At 41.2% G+C, this 19,584-nt stretch overlaps 1 protein-coding gene across 1 annotated transcript; it reads right to left on the bottom strand.

The window, feature by feature from the left end:
• Positions 1-3,213: 3,213 nt before the first annotated feature.
• epn3b (epsin 3b) lies at positions 3,214-19,577 on the bottom strand. Its single transcript, XM_067583012.1, has 12 exons — positions 19,156-19,577; positions 13,078-13,310; positions 12,631-12,789; positions 12,173-12,256; positions 11,215-11,566; positions 10,253-10,371; positions 8,729-8,815; positions 6,995-7,118; positions 6,683-6,853; positions 6,445-6,540; positions 5,063-5,356; positions 3,214-4,967 (listed from the first exon to the last, which is right to left on the bottom strand). Exons 2-12 carry the CDS (start codon positions 13,144-13,146, stop codon positions 4,675-4,677), a joined length of 1,848 nt encoding a protein of 615 aa, XP_067439113.1. The 5' UTR covers positions 13,147-13,310; positions 19,156-19,577; the 3' UTR covers positions 3,214-4,674.
• Between the last annotated feature and the right edge of the window lie 7 nt (positions 19,578-19,584).

Below are 19,584 nucleotides of genomic sequence, written 5' to 3'. Positions count from 1 at the left end.
CAGGCAATAAAGAGAAGAAAGTGTGTGTGAGTGTGTCTGTGTCTATGGGCATGATTGGATTTCCTTGATTCATTTATTTTCGCTTCAGGAATTGTGCATATTTGACCTTTTGAGGGGGTTTGTGGTCTTTTAAATTCATCTTGTGCAGCAAGACCCATGCAGACATGCACAGGAGACATACAGCATGCTGACAGTTGTGACAGTGGCCTTGATACATGAAAAAATACAGTACAGCCCAAGGATGGTGATATCAGCCTTTCTGTCATCTCACCTTGTTCCAGTGAGAAATCTCCATAGCAACTGGACACATTGTGAGTTACCATACTGACACTTTGGTGATTCTGTCTGTTGTCAGTGTCCAAGACAAGGTATGAGAGCTAGTAGCCTGATTTCTATGGAAGTTGCTGTGGATATTCTTAGTCCCCCGAGAAAAAATTTCACTTTTTTGGCAACCCCCTAACTTTGCTACAGCATGGTCATCAGGCAAAAGTTCAATCTGTAATTGAGGGGAGATTGCCATGAAATTTCAATGGCACATTTATGTGCCCCACAGGAGGAATTATTTTTCATTTTGGACGTGAACTCTATTCTATTGCCAGATTCGGGTCAAAATGTCAACAGCAGACACCAGAGATCTTTTAAAGGATAGGTACACGTTTTTCAAGTCTATCTTAAAACAATGCTCACATGTACATGTCCCATATGTACGTTGCAATTGTTTTGGTTGCTACAATTGTTGGTCCTGTCTATACTGGCTGTGTGATTGCAATGGAAATAGTGGAGGATAAAATCCAAAGTTCCTGTTCTGTGCAAAAAAAGTTCAGATGAAGCTCATATGAGAAGGTCAAATCAAAGTCTCCACCAAAGTTATGTGTCTTTGTCTTTGTTGTCTTTTTACTATGAAATTCCCTCTTTGTGTTTGCAGGGGCAGTGTTTCCTTGCTGGTATAGTAGCACAAAGAGGGAATTTTGCACTAAAAAGACCAACTTAATACCGACTCAATTGATCTAATCTGGTTTCTGAAGCCTCATATTAGCTTCAGTTGAAATTTGAAATGCATTTTTGCAGAGAATAAAGACTGGACTTTGTCCCCTGTCTCAGAGTGTTAAGAAGTGATGAACAATTACAGCGACCAATAACTCTTTCAATGCACATATGTTTTACGTCAGACTTGAAAAAATGTGAACATTTCATTTCATACAATAAACATATTGCCATGACATTTGCTGACCACAATCATTCTCCCAGCAGAACAAACGCTGATGGTGTACAAATAGCAAAAGTGCCAACATGCTGTTTGTTCTGCTTCAATCTGTATGTGTATACAACAGATTTCACCTTTGTTTAAAGAATGTAATGTGAAACCATCATCAGTCAAATCAGCTGCTGTGGTGTTTGGCTGGATTAAAACATTGTTAGAAATGGCTCTCAGAGGCGTCCACCTGGAGATCAACTGCAGCAGCTCAAACACTGAGATATAGTTGTTTTTACAGAACCGCCTCTTGGAACCTAAACTGTGCCAGCTGCTGGTTTGTTTCACTTCCCAGTGTGTAAATATATCCGTCCTGTAACCCAGGTGTAAAATAATTACTGAATGACTGAATGCTAGTAAAGCAGGGTGCTAAGCAGTTTAACACTGAGTCAGTACTACCATCTGGTGGTTACACACTAACAATGGTCTTCATCCTCTCCTCAGCACCAAAACAGTGTTTTTCTTATGAGCTCTTGCTTTTGTTGTTATTTCATATGTTAAGGCCTGTGTGTGTTTGTTTGTGTTTTTCTTGATAAATGTTAGTGCACAACAAGAATATTTAAAAGTAATATTAATTTATTAAGCCAACAGTGTGACACTGTTGGAGAAACACTAGTGTAGATATAATACACTGTTTAGTGACAGAAATATAAACCTCATACTAAACCTTTGTCGTCAAACAGTGGGTGTCTTCATGCTCAGGTAAAACTGGGGGTGTTTTCTGTTGGAACAGGCAGATTTGGTAACTTTAGTAAGCTTTTGTGAACTCAGAGTAAGATTAATGTCATGTTTTCTGCTCTCTGGTGTTTGGTGGTTTGTAATGTCTATAGTGACGATGAAAAAGGTGTGTTTCAGAATGTGTGTGTTTTGTGTTTGTAAAGTGTTTTTTGTGATATTAAAGATCCCCTCCAGACACGTTTGAAGACATGCAAAAATACTTTGCTTTAAAAATGGCATCTGCTCCTTCTCCCTCATTAAAAATTCCAGAAACTATGAATATGCAAATGTGTTTCATTGCCTGTTTAACAGCTGGACACAAGATGTCTCCTACTTCACTGTAAAGTCCATCCTCAGTGTTTGTGCACTGGAGGCTTCAAGTTTTCACATCACACTTGTGTAAATTGTATACTGGACCACATTTCGCGCCAAACTAGTTGTGATGTCACAAATCAGATATGCCTCTTGAACTCAGATTTTAGCATCAGAATGTGAAAACAGCCTTTCAGTGTTAAAACGCTGCACGTCATTCTGCACTTTGAAGCTCAAACATCGAAAAGAAGTAAAATCCATTTTTGAGAATAGAAATTAAAACCACAGGCATGAGATCAGAATGATGAGAAGAATTATTTTTTCTGTCTTGAGTCATTAGTTGAATCATTTTCTTATTATTTTCTGGTACCATGTGAGCAGAGTAACCTTTGTATGCACTTTTACTAGTGCTGAAGTGATTAGTAGATTCATTCTTAAGTCAACTGAGAGAAAATTAATTGACAACTATTTTCAATTAATCATTCAAGTCATTTAACAAGATAAAAGCCAAATGTTCTCTGGTTCCAGCTTCTCAAATATCTTTTGACAAAAAAAGCAATCTGGAGATGTTACCTTGGGCTCTGGTGAATGCCATTTTTCACATTTTTGAGATTTTATAGACTAAATCATTAATCAATTTTTAAAAAGCAATGGATTAATTGGTCTGACATTTGAGTTTGCTCACTTGTCATGGACCACCTCTTCTGTGACGGAAGCAAACTCCATCCACTGATGAAGACCAAAACTAAAGCTCCACACATTGTCCAGTAAATGATATTGTGCTGAGAATTTGGGTTTAGTCAAACTGCTATTTCCAAGTTCAATAACGAACCTTAAAGCTCAACAGATGAATCAACGATGAAGAAAAAGTTTTAGATGCAGTCCTATATGACTCATGAACAAATGAATAAATCATATCGACACTTCAGAGCTTAAAATGCAAACACCATTCATTTATTGGTATAATATTTCATAATACTGTATAGATATCATTCTATTAAATACATATGTACTAAGCCTGTGTGTATCTATAGGCAGGCATTTCACATTCAAGTCCAGGTTCAGTGCAGTGATGACCAAACATCTCATTGTATCACAGATTCTCTTGTTCCTAACACAGAAGTGAACGTGGAGCAGAGGAGAGGAGCTAATTCTTACTATATTAGTTTATCATCTGTAATCATTTCACTTTGTTTATATTAATCTTTCCTTTACTTTCATCCTCCCTCCTCCTTCATCTGTTCTCTTCATCCCTCATTTTTATGCCCCACATCTGAAATAAAGTCACGGATCTCCTTGTTTTCTGCAGACGAACCCCTTTCTATTCACTAAGATTGAATCTCAATGGAGGAGGGACAGAGCGGTCTCCCTGAGGTCCTCCTCAACGGCGCCAACGTGAAACAGCCGGGAATGCATTGTGAGTCAGCTGTTGAGACAGGCACGCGGGTCCGATTGGATACAATCAGTGATCAGTTTAGGTCCAGATTGAGACAGTAAGGTCTAGCTTAGGCTGGTTTAGTCCAGTTTTGAATCCATCCGGATCCTGGTGGGGCTTAGGACCAGATGCTTTTGAGCTCGCAAGGTAAGAAGGCGATGCAAAATAGATATCATCATGTATATGTGGGAAGGAATACCTGAGTCAATTAGTTCTTGAACAGTGCTGAGTGCTTTCTTGAATCTTACACCGACAAACTGTTAACTCCTCCGCTGATTCAATTGTGCCAAGAAAGCTCAAGATACTATTTGACTCATCTGGGAGAAAAAGAAGACTTATTTGAAGAAGTCATCTCAGGTGCTCAGCAGAATACGTTTGGGGTCTCGGGGGTGGGATGCATTCATGCTTTCGTCGGTGAAGCAGCAGCGATAAGAATCCTGGTGGACAATCAAAGTATGTGGCTTCCTCTAGATCATCTAAAGGAACGGTTGTGTCTCTGTGGTCAGAGGGTGTTCAGAGTGCTCACTGTTGCTGGGGAAAAGGCATTGAAGGGACTGCTGAGATACACCCTGTTAGTTTGGTGACATGTGTCTGTGCATGATGTGACCATGGGTGCATGTTTGTGTTTATATGTGTCTATGCACTTCTTAGTGCACCTGAGTGCATGTTTGGGTGTGTGTGTGTGTGTGTGTGTGTGCGTGAGTTAGCTTTTCTTCAAGGGTTCAGGTTATATAGCAGCTGATGTGTCTTTAGACGGACACAAATACATCCAGTCCAAGATTTATCCACGTCAAGTGTGCACAATGACATCAGACCAGGATCTGCTGTCCAGTTCAGGCTCATTTAGACTCATCTCATTGTAGTCCAGAGTTGGCATAGATTAATCCAAAAGAGTCCAATGTCTGACGACTCCCTCTGCAGACCAGAGCGTGAGGGAGAGGAAATGGACAAAGGAGTCTCAGAGGAAGGGGTTGTGGCTGTGTGTCTGTGATTGGGTACGGGGCACAGGCCGGGGAGAGAGAGGGAGCAGGGGCTGGGGGAGGTTGGAGGGAAGGTCCAGGAGTCCGGCGGGAGGTTGTGTCAGAGAGGAGGGGAGGATGGGCGGTTGGTGGGGCAGAGGGAGCGGCAGCGATGGGCTGTAGGAGAGCACGTGGGGGGGCAGTGGGGAGGTGGAGGATGGTCGCATTTGGTTGAGGGTAAGGCGAGGCTGGTCACAGTGGAAGGGGTTGGTAGGAGATGGAGCGCTCAGACCTGAAAAAACAGATTTGGTTGGTGGTTAGGAAACTTTAACAGTGTCATTGTAATGTTTGTGTACATATGTATGTGAGTTCTTGAATAGTTGTTACCTGAGAGGAAGGGGTTGTTGTGCATCTTGCTAGGAGGGTTGGGAGGTATCAGGGCATCAAGATTGACCAGCGACGCCCCTGTAGGTCCGAGGAAGGCCTCTGGGGTCCGACACATGCGTGTAGGTGGGGCGCTGAGTGGGGGTGCTAGCCGAGACAGGTCAAACATCTCCGGGCTGGCCGACTCTCGTCCATTTACCTGGGGTTTCACCGGAGGTTCAGACCCAAACGGATCTGTCTTGGAATCGGCTCCAGAGAACGGGTCAGACTCTGCCCTCACCCCAAACAGCTCTTCATCTGCATCAGGAAAAGAAAGAAGGAATTTAATTTGAAGAATTTATTGTTGATGAGAAATAGTGATGTGATATGATGCAAGTTTCTGACAGATGGGCCACAAATGAAAGAAAAACCCAACATGAAGTGTCTCGCTAAGGTGTTGTTCCACCAAAAACCTCTAGAGGAGCTTTTACAGCTTTCTCTGAACAGTACATGAGGGATAAACATCATTTTTCCAAAGGATATCCTTTCATTTGGTGTTCAATGAAAGGATATGGAGCAGTGGAGCCAATTTTTCACATTTGATCTCAACTGAGTTCAAATCTGGTGACTGTGAAGGCCATCGCTCATTAGTCACATAACTTCTTAATCCATTTAGTGACCCCTCGTACGCTAGAGGGAAGCTTATGTTTCTGCATTCATTTATTCAAGTTTTTCCATTAATTTATCACACATCTGTATAAGACAAGTGGTACATAGCGAGTTGAGGTAATAACAAGGACTCCTTCCTGTACATTATAACATGATTCAGTACAATAATTGTAAAATTACTTCTGTGAAGTGTATAATGTTTACGTCTTATTTGCATTGTTTCAGAAAGGTGTTGAGTCAGTAGTTTGTGTTGTTGTGCTGGACTGCTGTGCATTATCAGGTTGTTACTTTAATGCTGTCAAATACACCAAAACTTATGGCCTAACAATGTACCTTAGAGTTGAATTAAAGCCTCACTGACACAGTTTAAAATGAAATGGAAGCTTCACAAAGGTAGCACTGTTCAGTGTTTGTTACAGCTGTTGTATTAGATTACATTACATTGTACATGTGGTTTTTGTTTCTGTGTCCATCCCCAGTACATTGTATACAATGTATGCATATACAGTAAATTATCCTCTATGTGCTAATAGCTGTCCATGGCCTCATGCTAGAACAAGGTTTTTATTTCTGGGTTGCACCTCAATTTCAGAAAATTCCAAACATGGTCCATGCAGGCATTGTTGTGTTTTTGATGTAAGGGTGCACGTATAAGATCCAAGATCCTATGGTGCTTCTGTAAGATCCAAATTTACAGTAGGACCCACAGTACTTCTAGATGTTTTGTATTACATTACCTGTAGGACTGGCAGGCTGAGGGGAGGACACTTGAGGAATCTCCTGTTTAGGCTTCTCCTCTTCCTGTTCAGCGAATGGATCCATCCCATCACCGTCTGCATGAGAAATCAAAACTGGTGAAAACAGAACAATCACAGGCAGAGAGCACAAATATTGTGTCAGTTAATGCTCTAATTCTAGGAAACTACAATGGGATAATCTAGATTATACAAATGTGTCACACTTTCTGCAAGTTACCTCCATCAGATTGCTTGTCCCACGCATGATTGACAGGACTGGAGGAGATGGGTGCTGCTTCCCAGGGGTCTGTGTGTGAGTTGTCACATGGAGCCCAGGGATTGGACGTCTGGGAGGACGAGGGAGGGGCCGCCCAAGGACTACCAGTCACAGGAGTGCTGGAGTGGACTGCTGTGAAGACAGACAGACAGGAGGTGGCTTGAATATAGTGCAGTGAATTTACACCGACTCACAGAATGTGAGAAGCTATACAGAGATGACAGCTGTAATATTGTATTGGCCTCTCAGGCGTGTCTGTGATGAGCCACCCACCTACAGAGTCCCAGGGGTCAGAGGTGATGTCACTGGTGGGCTGAGCAGAGCTCCAGGGGTCACTGGGGGGAGGTGGGACCTCAGAGGACGGACCAAATATGTCCACTAGATCCAGCATAGCTGACTACAGGAGGAAGAAAAAACCTTTCTATAAATCTGTGCCGATATTTGTTGACATGCTTCGAGGTTTGTATGACTGGATGGTTTTTGAGAAATGTAAGACTCTTAAGATCCAGACAAAAAGTAACGCAGCGTTTACTGAGGCACGATACACAGTAATATTTTTTTTTAATTACAAATGTCAAATGTTCAGATCAGAACAAAAATATGACTGATCTTAATAAGTCAGATGAAGTAGTTCAGACAGTATTTTAGTATAATTATCCAGCAGACATGGAAACTATACTGAAAGTACTGAAATGTTTTCCTCAACAGAAGTGATACTGCTTTAGATAACTCTCATGTATGTTACTTTGAGCAATAACATTTTCAGTTTCACATGTTTCACTTGCACCTAACTTCCACACTAAAAAATAGAAAACATTTATCACAAGAGGAGCATTTATATGTGTTGTGAGTTATACTCGCTATTCATTGGCCAATGAATTGTTGCCTGATTGAAATATCAGAAATAGCTAAACTCAGTATTTGATTGTCTCATATGTTTTGTGCCATATATACTTAATCTTTTGTTCGGTTTTGTGTGTACATTGGAACATAGATTACATTACATACAGTAAAAAGTATTTAAGGTAATTCAGAGACAGGTTTGGAGGGCCTTTGCTTTTTTGTACATACAATATTGAAAAAAAAAAGTATTAGCTGATATAATCAAGAATCCTGTCTGTCATGTATGATAGAATATTTTAATATATGTGATGATAAGATTTTCATGTGAGCGAAATATGTTCATATGTGATCATAAAACGTTTTATTGAATAAAACGATGCCATACAGACTGCATGTATATGGTGAAGTAGGTATTTTGGTTTGTGATGCCATAAAAACTTCACACATGGAGTCATATAAGCACATGTAATATAGTTATGTATAATTGTAATAAAGTAATATAATCTGGTGATTTCATGTCAGAGGGTAGAAATATTAGAAAATTTGAATTTAAATACACAAACATGTCATATGTCAAATGCATTATTATAGATTATAACACAGATTGATGCTCTAATAAAAACAAACTGGCTACAGAGGTCTGATAACCTCACTTCTTTCTATCTCCACAACCCCTGATTGTTTTGTTTTTGTTTTCAAACTTCAATTTTCTTCCTGATGAGCACCTGCCAGCATTTCTTTGATGAGAATGATAAACTGGTGACTCTGATTGGCTTGTTGACAGGCCAATGAGCAAGGGAGCTGGTGTGCTACCAGATAAGGAGAATGCTCTCAGGGAAATGTCATGCTGAGCTCAAGGTTAGACAAAAGTCATTATCATTCAGCAGGCACCTCTTTCTCCTCCCTCAGCCTTCTACCTTTTCTCCCTCATTATGCTGATCTATGTCTTTTTGTCTCGTTTCCCTCCGTATCCCACAGTCCACACTATAAACTCCACTTCATTCTCCAAATGCCTGCCAACAACCGCCTACAAACACAAATGCACCCGCTCACCTTTCCATGCAAATACACACGCATAGACCGAATGCGTGCACGCACCAACACACACACACACACACACATACACACACCGTACAGCACACTCGCAGACGTCTTTAAACTCACCTCCTGTGTCCCTGACTGGCTCTCTCTCCTGCTCTCATCCAGGGCCTTCTGTAACAGTGACTCGTCTCCTTGGCGACAGCGCTGCTCCTGCAGGGGCGGCATCGTGACATCATCAGCATTATCACCACAGCAATGAGCATGGATGCACGCACACACTCTGACACACACACACAAACACTGGCGTTAGAGAAACGCAGCACCTGTGGCTTTTTTGTGCTGTTGAAATATTTAATTGGGTCGAGGATGAGAGAAAGAATGCAGAGAAAATACAGAATTCCTCCCAAATTACAAGTTTATACGTTACATTAGAAAAAATAGACGTTAATATGAATGCACTGTTAAAGAGAGAGAGGAGAAAAACACAATCTGGACACTTTGAGAGCCAATGAGAGACACAGCAGAGGACCTGAAAAGGAGAAAGGCGACTAAGGAAGGACGTCAGGAAGGAAAGAGTTAAGATGAAAGTCACAGGGAAGCATTTTAGTTTAGGGCTGCAACTAATTATTATTTTCACTATAGATTAATTGATTGGTCTTTAAAATTTAAATTTAATTTAATGAGAAAATATTCACATTTAAAAAACGACTCAAAACGATTAACCAATTATCAAAATAGCTGGTGATTAATTTTCTGTTAGTCGACTCATCAATTAATCATCGCAGCTCATCATTGCAGCCCAACAAATAACTATACAATATAATATGCTATCACTATTAAGGCTGCAACTAATGATTATTTTCATTATTGATTAATCTGCAGATTTTTCTCTTGATTAATCGATTAATCGTTTTGTCTGTAAAATGTTTGAAAATAGTGAAAAATGGCTGTTATAATATTTAATATCTCAAGGTGACGTCTTCAAATGTCTTGTTTTGTCTGATCAACAGTCCAAAATCCAAAGATATTCAGTTTACTATCATGCATGACACATAAAAACTTCATAACCTCATATTTGAGAAGCTGCAACAGGCATTTTTTGCTTAAAAATATGACGAAAACAATTATTTGATTATCAAAATAGGGGCTGATTAATTTTCTGTTGATCAACAATTTTAGTGAAGATGTAAGAGCTATGATATAATCTTCATACGCACAGAGAGACACACAACTGAGATCGCAGAGGGTTAATAAACGTTGATTCAAGAATGAGGTGTGTTTCTGTGTGTGTGTGTGTGTACCTGCTCATGCTTTGACTAACGCTTAAAGCAATCTGTAGTTGTGTGTCTTCATCCATCTCTATGGTAACGGGGGAGGAAGGGCTAGCTACATCAGGTGGGCGAATGTTCAGAACATTTGTAACAAAATTTTCATTACTGGAATCATCATGCGGCGATCCAACATGTGAGGGTCAATCGGAGAGCCAGAGAATGAGAGAGATGAAGCAAAACAGAGGAAATGTGTGTGTGTGTGTGTGCGCCTGTGTGTGGAGGGAGGGTATGCTGTCCCACTGGAGGAGAGTAGCTCAAGCAGATTACACATTATCATAATGTGTGTCTGTGTGTGTGTGTGTGTGTGCTGTTTTACCTTCTGACTCTCCTCCCTGCTCATGGCTAACGCCAGCTGGAGCTGCAGCTCCTCCTCCCCGCTGGTCTGAGGTCGAGCCTGCTCCAGGTCTGAGGCAGCGCGAGGAGATGAGGACGAGGCTGCGGCGGGATGGCGAGGGAGTTTTAAGGAGGGAGGAATAAGAATGTGTGAAGAGAGAGAGTCAGATTGATGTGGGGATGTGTGAGCAGAGGCTCGGAGACATGGAGAAAACGCAGTGTTGGGCTGATTTGAATATTTTCAGGCCTACACTGCAGTATTGATAATCTATGTGGTGAGTTGCCAGGATTGCTGGGCTACAGCACAAAATGCATTTCACGAAGGATGTGGCCATAAGCCTTTTTAACTCTTTATCCATTTATTCACAAATTGCCAACACATTAAATGAGGTATTCAGGGCTGCAGATAAGTGCAGATTTTAAAGGCGACATATCATGCACATTTTCAGGTCTTTATTTATATCCTGAGGATCTACTGGAATATGTTTGCATGATTCACAGTTAAAAAAAACTCCTTATTTAACTAATGCTGACTCTTTATGCAGCCCCTCAGTTCAGCCTCTGTCTGAAGCTCCTGTCTCTTTAAGGCCCTACCCTGATGAGCCCGCTCTGTTCTGATTGGCCAGCTACCAGAAGCCATCACTCGGCAGACTTCCGGCAGCTTGTGAGGCTATGTAAACAAACAGTAGTAGTAGGATTACACTTCTTTGTCTCGTTCTTTACATGATATGGAAACCTCTAAAATACATGTTTGAACACAGTCTGATCCAAAATATGGACATTATGAGCAACCCATGGGACAATCTTAGCGACAAAGGATACCAATGGACAGCTGTTTGTGTGCATGTGTGAACAACCTGATGTCAGTAACATTGCAACTTCATAACAGTATCAAAATAACAGAAAATCATGATATGTCCACCTTTAAATACCTACAATACTCACAGTTAAAGGAGGACGGAGAGCCTCTGGAGCGGCTGAACTCCTCCCCGTACAGCACGGCCATGCTGGGCTGGCTTGTTCGCCTGCCTGGGTGGTAGGATGGGGGTATACCTCCATACACACCACCAGCCCCTCCACCCCCTCCGCCCCCTCCGCCCCCGCCTCCCCCTCCACCCCCTCCGCCCCCTCCGCTCCCTCCCCCGGCCATTCGCTCCTTCGTCTTCAGGGCTTGACTCCTCTCCTGGCGGAGCCGCTCCTCGTCCCGGAGGAGACACACCAGTTGGCGTGCTTTTTCTCTCACGTTGGCCCCTTGGTCTCTGCCGTCACGGTCCACGTATTGGAAGTCACGAAGCGTCTGAACCACACAGGAGCAAAAGACGTTATCATGATTTTGTGTAAATACTAGTCTAAGACTGATCTTTACAAACGTGTGTATTAGAAGCTGCAGGAAAATCTAATTTATCTGATGCTCAGGAATGTAGAAATGTAAAATGATCTTTTATTCTCATGTTATTTCCATCTGTTCAATGATCAGATCAGAGTATGTATTAGGAAGTGATGCTGTCATCATATTGTGAAAACATGAATATCTCTATGTGTTATATCTTTTAGTCATCAAAATATTACTTTACTGCAACTCTACCTTAAGATTATTGTAAAACACATAAATAATTATCAAAAAAGGTATTCTTAAACCTTTTCTGGAGCAAGGTTGTTTTTTTTACTGGTTAATCGTTATATTTAAATCAAGTCATTGTGCATTGTTGGTTATTTATTGTATATAGTCCAACTTTTGCTGGTTATGCTGTATTTTTTCAATATGTAACCCAGAAAGATTTGTTTTGCCAAGGTAATAACTAATAGTGATCTAAATAATTAAACAATTCCAAACAATAAACAAATAAACCAGCTCTTTTCATACGTCCTGTCCCTATGTACGTCCCTAGTTGTAGTCCAGTACCTGAATAGTGAAAGCGTTCTCACGGCACTGTTGGGCCACTCTCTCTGATCCTGTCTTCAGGAGGTAATCCAACAGAGTCAGGGCCTGGAGTCAATATACCAACATATAATTAAATAGGACAACTATATGGAAAAAAGAATGAGATAAAAACTGATAGTGGCTCAGAGGTTTTCAAACAAGCCGCTCTTGTGCTGTTTTATCTCAATTGCCACTTTGTTTATTAAATGTGCAAAGCTTCAGACAACTATGTGAACAGAGAGCAGGGCGGGATAGTGTCAAAGGAAGAGGCAGCAGCAGACAGAAGTGTGTAGGTGAAGTGTGTTTGTGGAGTGAATGTAGAAAGTCAGATACGTTATTAAAGACGGGAGGTGTGAAAGGAGGGATAGTGAACAGTAAAATCCACAAAGTGAGCCAGCAGAATGGAAGAGGACTTAGAAATAGAAACATGTGTCCTTCACCTTGTAGACATGCCTCCAGTTCTTGCCGCTGTCGTTGAGGCGTTTCCACACCATGCCCATGACCTCGGCAAACGCTACCACATTGAAGGTCAAGTCAGCGATTTCTGACATGAGAGACGAGGACGGACCCCATGGATCGTTCGAGGTGGCCTCGCGAACCTACGTACCACCAGCAGAGCAACGATGATTTCCATTTCTTTTCATATTTCCACTATGCATTTGAATTTCTTTCTCATCCAGAGTAACAGTGTCATAAGTGTCAAAGCATATTTATTTATAACAAAGGGGTCAAGAAATAAGAGCCACAAGAGAGTTTTGTTCTGATATGACTCAACATCAGTGTTAATTTAAAAGAGTTTAAACTCCCTCAAAGTCAACACACACGCTTTGTATAAAAGCTATTGCACATCGGTGTCACTTGATGACAACACAGCAGAGTTATAATACCTTGATCTCTGCTTCCGAGTAGTTGTGCACAATATTCTTCACCTGCCGGCGCAGGGCTGAGGTTGTCATGGTGACAGGTGGTGGTGGAGGAGGTGGATGAGATAGAAAGTGAAGAGCAAACCCTCAACAGGTGAAGAGAGGAGGTGAAAAGGGGAACATGAATTGAAGGAGGAGAGGAGAGGTAGCTATGGTAATGAAGGCTCCTCTTCTCTGTCAGGAGTTATCGGAGGCCCCTGTGAAGAAGAGATAAAGACAATACATGAAAAATGAAAGCTAGAGGTACATCTGTGTCTATCTCACGCTTTGTAGGTTGATCTGATTAGCCACAAACTTCTAGTAATAGGCTGCATTAAAAGATTTAGATGATAAACACTCAAAGGTTCAATTTATTCATCTATAAGAGCATGGAAATAAGAGTGCTCCCATCCTAATCAACCAACGCTAATTACCACAATGCAGTAAATAAATACCCACATGTAAGCCATCAATAAAAACAACATAGAAATAAAAAAATCTTTAAAAACATCCAGACACCAATATCAAAGTAAAAGAAGTTACATCCCAATTTAGTTCTTTACAAAGTTCTGGTTATACTGTTGTAGTATCTTCCTGTGCGACTTAAGAGCCAGAACACCATATGTTGAGTATGTGAGACAGGTGGTCTCAACCTGCCACTGCGTTGCCAAAGCTCCCACAGCTGTTGCCTCCTTACATCCATTCTCCTCATCGACCTAATTGTCAAATTATGAATGCATTCACTCAGGATGAGAGGAGATATGTGTTTACAGCGATGCTAGCGGCTCTGTGCACCACTAGTCAAGCCCAGTGGTGCTTTGAGCTAAATGCTAATGCCAGCATGCTAACATGCTCACAGTGACAATGCTAACACGCTGATGTTTAGCAGGTATAATGTTTAACATGCTCACCATCTTAGATTTGAGCTTAGCATTACACACAAAGTACAGCTGAGACTGATGTTAACGTCATTAGTTTTGCAGGTATTTGGTCAAAACAGAGTATTAGACAGTTGGAATTATCACACAATTATGGTGCTAGTTAAAACGTTATGTGATTCTGTGGGCTGCATAAATGTATGTGGCAAAATTCAGAGCTATGCATTCGATATTTAGGTCAAGATATTTCACTCAAAACGACAAATGTCAACTTGCTGGTGGCACTAGAGGAGAAGTCAGTGGAAAACCAAAGTTGGTAGGATTCCTCCTCTGGGCATCATGAATGTCTGTACAAAATGTTATGAAAATCCATCCAGTAGTTGTTGAGATATTTCAGCCTGGACTAAAGTGATGAACCAACCAACTGACACTGCCATTACCCTGGGCCACACCGCTAGCACGACATGGGGAAAGCTGCACTCACTGATTTATTACACTGCTATTTGTTTTAATATTAACACAATGAGCAATAAGATATAAACAGTGACTGACGATAGTGACTGAACGAGTGGCTCACAATTGGTGCCCACTCAGAAGGAAGTAGGTCATATAAAAGTGCTGGCACTCAGGTGTCTGCTGAAGCTTCTTGGTAGCTTATTTTATTCAGGCCAACACACACACTCACACCCATGCAGCAGCCTGTGTGCACACAGACACACACACACACACAACCCCATTATCTTTCTTCCAAATTCATATTTCAGAGAGAACGCAAGGGAATTGATCATTAAGGGTTACTGTAATACTTCTCCCTCAGCCTGCGACTAAGCCGTCACACACACAGAGCGTAAATTAACCTTCTAAACTGAAGCTGAGCTAAGGTGACGCCACTAAACCAAACTTCCTTTCATTAGTCACCAGTTCACTAAACTGTGAGATTGTTGTCTCTGCCAGGCGTAAGCCTGGAGGGGATCATGCGTTTGTTTGCGTCATGTATGTGTGTGTGTGTGTATCTGTCTGCAGCTAATCTCTCATACTACTGGACCCATCAGCTTAATATTTTTTGTGCACAGGGATTTCTTGTGGTTGCGGTGATTCACACACTATTTTATACCACCATTGACTGCTGACTCCTCGCTCCTCTCAACTGGCCGGTTGGGGCTGCGAGTGATCAACAGCTGCTTCAGTTTGGAATCTTGTTTCAAAGAGGAACAAGCAATCTTGTTGCCACGTTTCATCAAGTTTTATCAAAATTTTGGTACTTTGAGAGCAGGTTGCGTTGTGAATTCAAATAATTATTGACAAGATTCCTTGAGCCTATCTTAAAGCTTTGACTTTCATCATTTTACAATATGCATTACAACATAGCAAAAAGCATTTCCAGCAATCAGCCAGGCTAAAATCAAAGAGGCCGGCAACCTAGTCTGTTGCAGGCCACATTTTGGCCTTTGTTGTGGCTCAAAACCTGACATCTGTTGAAAGGTTTGGTCTCATCTTGAACTGGAGCATCTGCAGATTAATTCCATACCTGATATGTTATGATCCACTAGAGTTAGGCACGATACGAGATGAATAAATCCCTGTTTTTGTTATCTTGACTATACACACCTGGAGGAGATCTGCTCTGTACTGAGTGTTTTCTTCTAGTTAAAGACAGTGATCATTTTCAAATTCACCATCCTTGTGATCATGAGGTTGTTTATTTGTGTGCATTGTATTCTGAAGATTTTCAGAAATGTTTATTAAAAATAATCAGTTTTAGGATGTATTTACACTTAACATATGTTACAGTATATGTTGTCATGTTTCAGGAAATTAGTTTTTTAAAACATCAAAATGCACAATATGAATTATAATCCACAATCAACAGTTCATTCAATCGAGGTTTTTAATTCAAGACTACAGTTTCGTGTCTACCAAATGTAAAATATCTCTCTTTATAGATTGAAAAATCATGTTTATACACAAATTTCTCTGCCATAAAATAACATAAAGGTATTATTATATCAATCAATATTCAATAATATGTGTAGTGTATATAATAATAATAATAATATAGTAATAGACTTTAGCCCCTTTAGAAGTAATGGAAAGGTGATAATCAAATATGTATTTTCTTTATTTGATGTCACATTTGGCTCTCAGGCCCCCTCTTCTGTTCATAGTGGTTGTTCCAGTTTTCAGGAGTCTTAGTAAAAGAAAATTGCATTTGTGATTTCTTAGAGGTCACAGTGATGCCTTCAATTTGCTTGTTTTGTCCGAATAACAGAGTCCAAAACCTTAAGATATTCAATTCACCGTCATATATGACAAAGAAAAACAGAAAATTGTCACTTATGAGAAGCTGGAACCAGGAAATGTTGGGCATTTTTGCTTGAAAAATGACTGAAACGGTTATTTCATTATCAAAATAGTTGCTAATAGTTCTCTGCCGATTGACTAATCGATTAATCATTGCAGCTCTATTACAAAATATAATAGGACACCATCAGCATAAACCTGTGATGAAGGCTCTGTGTACCTGTACTGTATACAGAATAGGAGAGCTACTCTGCTGTGAAACATACTTAAATTACTTGAAAAAATGAACACAATATGATAAAAATGAACGTGGATCGAAATGAGCATGGGCAGATAAATATTTAATATTTTACATTTGACTGAGCCCTTTGACTGTCCAGTGAGAAACGTTAATAACAGTCACTCCATACAAGGCCCCCCTGACTTATGGACTGCTACTGCTGTAATCAGACTAACAATGCTGTAATAATAGTAACTGTCAAATGTTGCTGTGACCATAATCACTAACTTTTTAAAGACCCTTGTCCATCCCATCTGAATTGTTTTCATCTTTTTGTGGCTGTTTACTGCTGCTCCACAACAGTTCCCGAAGGCGGCTGAAAAACACTGAAACAAGTCAGAGGATGCCTCATCCTGCCGAAAAGCAAGCATCAGCAGAAGCAAAAGTAACTGAGATGAACACGGCGGGGACACAGGCAGAAAACTCTGAGGAGGACGAGCCTCAGAGTGTTTGTGTCTGCATGTTCAGTAGACGGAGCTGGAGAGAGAGAATGAAGGGCATCAAGAAGAAAGTGAAGCTCAGCAACTTCAACCAGTATCATCTTTCTGCTAAATCATCTTCGGCTCGGTGTTCTGTCACAGATGCACACACACACACACACACACGCACACAAAGGTTATGAAAGGCTAGTGCTGCCTACAGTATGAAATGTTTTGCTCTTTTTCATCCCTTTACCTGACCTGTACTCCAAAACAGATAATTCACCTTGTAGGAGTTATACCATCTCTCTGTGTGTGCATGACAACTCTCAGAAAACAAACAAACAAATGAAAAAAAAGCTCAGGTTTAATGTGGGTGTTTGATCAAATCTCAGAATAGCACAGGGACAGACTGCGATGAAGTCATCTGGGGACAAACTGTGGAGGTGCTCGGTGAATAATGAAAATAATGGACTCCACAAAATGATATCAACCATGATGTTTTTAACTTGGATATGAGCACATTTTCTGATTCACAGCCATAAATGAGCTCTAGCTATATTCAAATGACTCATTTGGGTGTAATAACTCCAACCAGAACATCTCTCCCAGCCAACTTCAACTAGAGTCTTTTTTTTTTTTTTTTAATTACACAACTAACACAGCTTAAGTACAGTCTGGGAACTGATTAGTGATGTGCGAGTCATGAATGAATCCTTCAAAAAGAACGACTCTTTTTACTGACTCTGGAGTGAAAAGTCCCTGCTAGCTAGCTAGTACGAACTGCCAAGACGAGAACAGACAACGTGTCGTTATTGTGCAACTCTTATATTAACTGTATTTGTGGAGATGTATCAAGTTAATTACTGTATTAAGGTAGCCGAGACAAGAGTAAACACTTTGGTGGTTGTTTCAACTCAGTACTCGCTCTCACAGCCCGGAGCTGAGGGTCTGACTCCGGCTGCATCAATCACCCACAAGTTCCAGTAACCGTCCATTTATTTTAATTGGTTCTTTTTTAGTAGTTTGATACTACCTGATTCTGATTGATCAATCATCAATCATGAAATTCAACAGTCTGTAGTTTCTGAGTAGCAGACTGTGTTGCTATGGATACTGCTCTGATCATAGATGAGACTGACTGCTGTTCATGTCTTTTAAGCAGAATGATGGACTTTTTTTTTTTAAACAGAAAAAATAAAATCATTTTAAATCAATACAATTATTTCAGTTAATTTTTTATTACCAATATTTTGTATGAAATAATTCATTTACATCATAAACAGCCATGTATTTAGTGGGGTTAAGTATGGAGCGGTGTTTAGTAACATTAATCTAATATGATTTCAGTGGAAGCAATACAATCATTTTACATTCATATTTTGTGTAAAATAATTCATTTCTTCAACAGCACAGTTAAGACAAACACTACAGCATCAAATCAGCCTACTGAACCATCAAACACCTGTATTCAAATCAACAACATTCTCCAAGAGAAACATTTCATGAGGTTTATTTATTTGTACTAGTCAGGGCCGAGTTGTAGGCTGTAATCAGTAGATGAATGTTTGTTCAGCGGTGGGGGGATTCCCAGGCTCTGAGGGACTGACTCGGTGATTCGAAAACCCGACTCTTTAGTGAGTGACTCATAAAAACTCGAGTCAGTAAAAAGAGTCGAAACTCCCATTTCTACATGTGGTCCAGTCTGGTGCGTCAAACTGCTCCAACACAGAGAACCCCACGTCACTACGTTTGTGGAAGCGCATGCGTGCTGTGACAGCAGGTGTACTGTTTCTCAGGTGGCGATGGAGGGCGCCCATGGTGGGTCTGCATAATGTGCATTACCCAACCACCCCCCCCACCCGTCGCCCCCTCACACTCACACACACATGCACATCTCTCATACACTCACATGCGCGCGCGCACACATACACACACACACACACACACACACACACACACACACACTCATGCCCCCTCTTGCGGTGGATTCCCTGCGGGTTGCCATGTGTGGCACAGATTCCTCTACAAGGCCAACTACTGATGGAGTTCGTTACATGTAGGTCGGCAACATTTTTCCACACACCGCAGCTTGTATATAGATGTGCACACTTCAGAGCGGGGTTACTGGCCAAAAAAGCCCCAGAACTACATCCCCCGGTCATTTCAACCACACGCCGCTTACCTTGCCCATTGCTCATCTCTCGAGCATCATCGCCTCTCCTCTCCAAGTCAGCGTCGATAAAATCCTCTCTCCGCTGGGATCGGTTAAGCAGGACGACCACAATTATTCCACCTCTCACCGATAAACGCGCCGAAAGAACCGGACATTAACTATTTTAGGGAATCCTTGAAGAGTAACGGCAGCGTTTAAATCCCGGCCTACCCTGGATGATGCGCGCCGCTCGGACAGGCAGTCACTGGTGAAATCCGCATAGGACAAGCCACAGCAGCACACGGCTCACTCGCTCCCTCTCTCACTCAGGCAGGCACCCTCATCCACACACGCATACGGCACCGGCAGCCAGGCACGCATAGCACACACAGCGACCACAACGGGGCGCGTAAAAGAGAGAGAGAGAGAGAGAGAGAGAGAGAGAGAGAGAGAGAGAGA

Source organism: Thunnus thynnus, chromosome 3 (assembly GCF_963924715.1).
Source record: "Thunnus thynnus chromosome 3, fThuThy2.1, whole genome shotgun sequence".
In the NCBI taxonomy this organism is placed as follows: Eukaryota; Metazoa; Chordata; class Actinopteri; order Scombriformes; family Scombridae; genus Thunnus; species Thunnus thynnus.
This window is presented reverse-complemented; position numbering and strand designations above follow the sequence as displayed.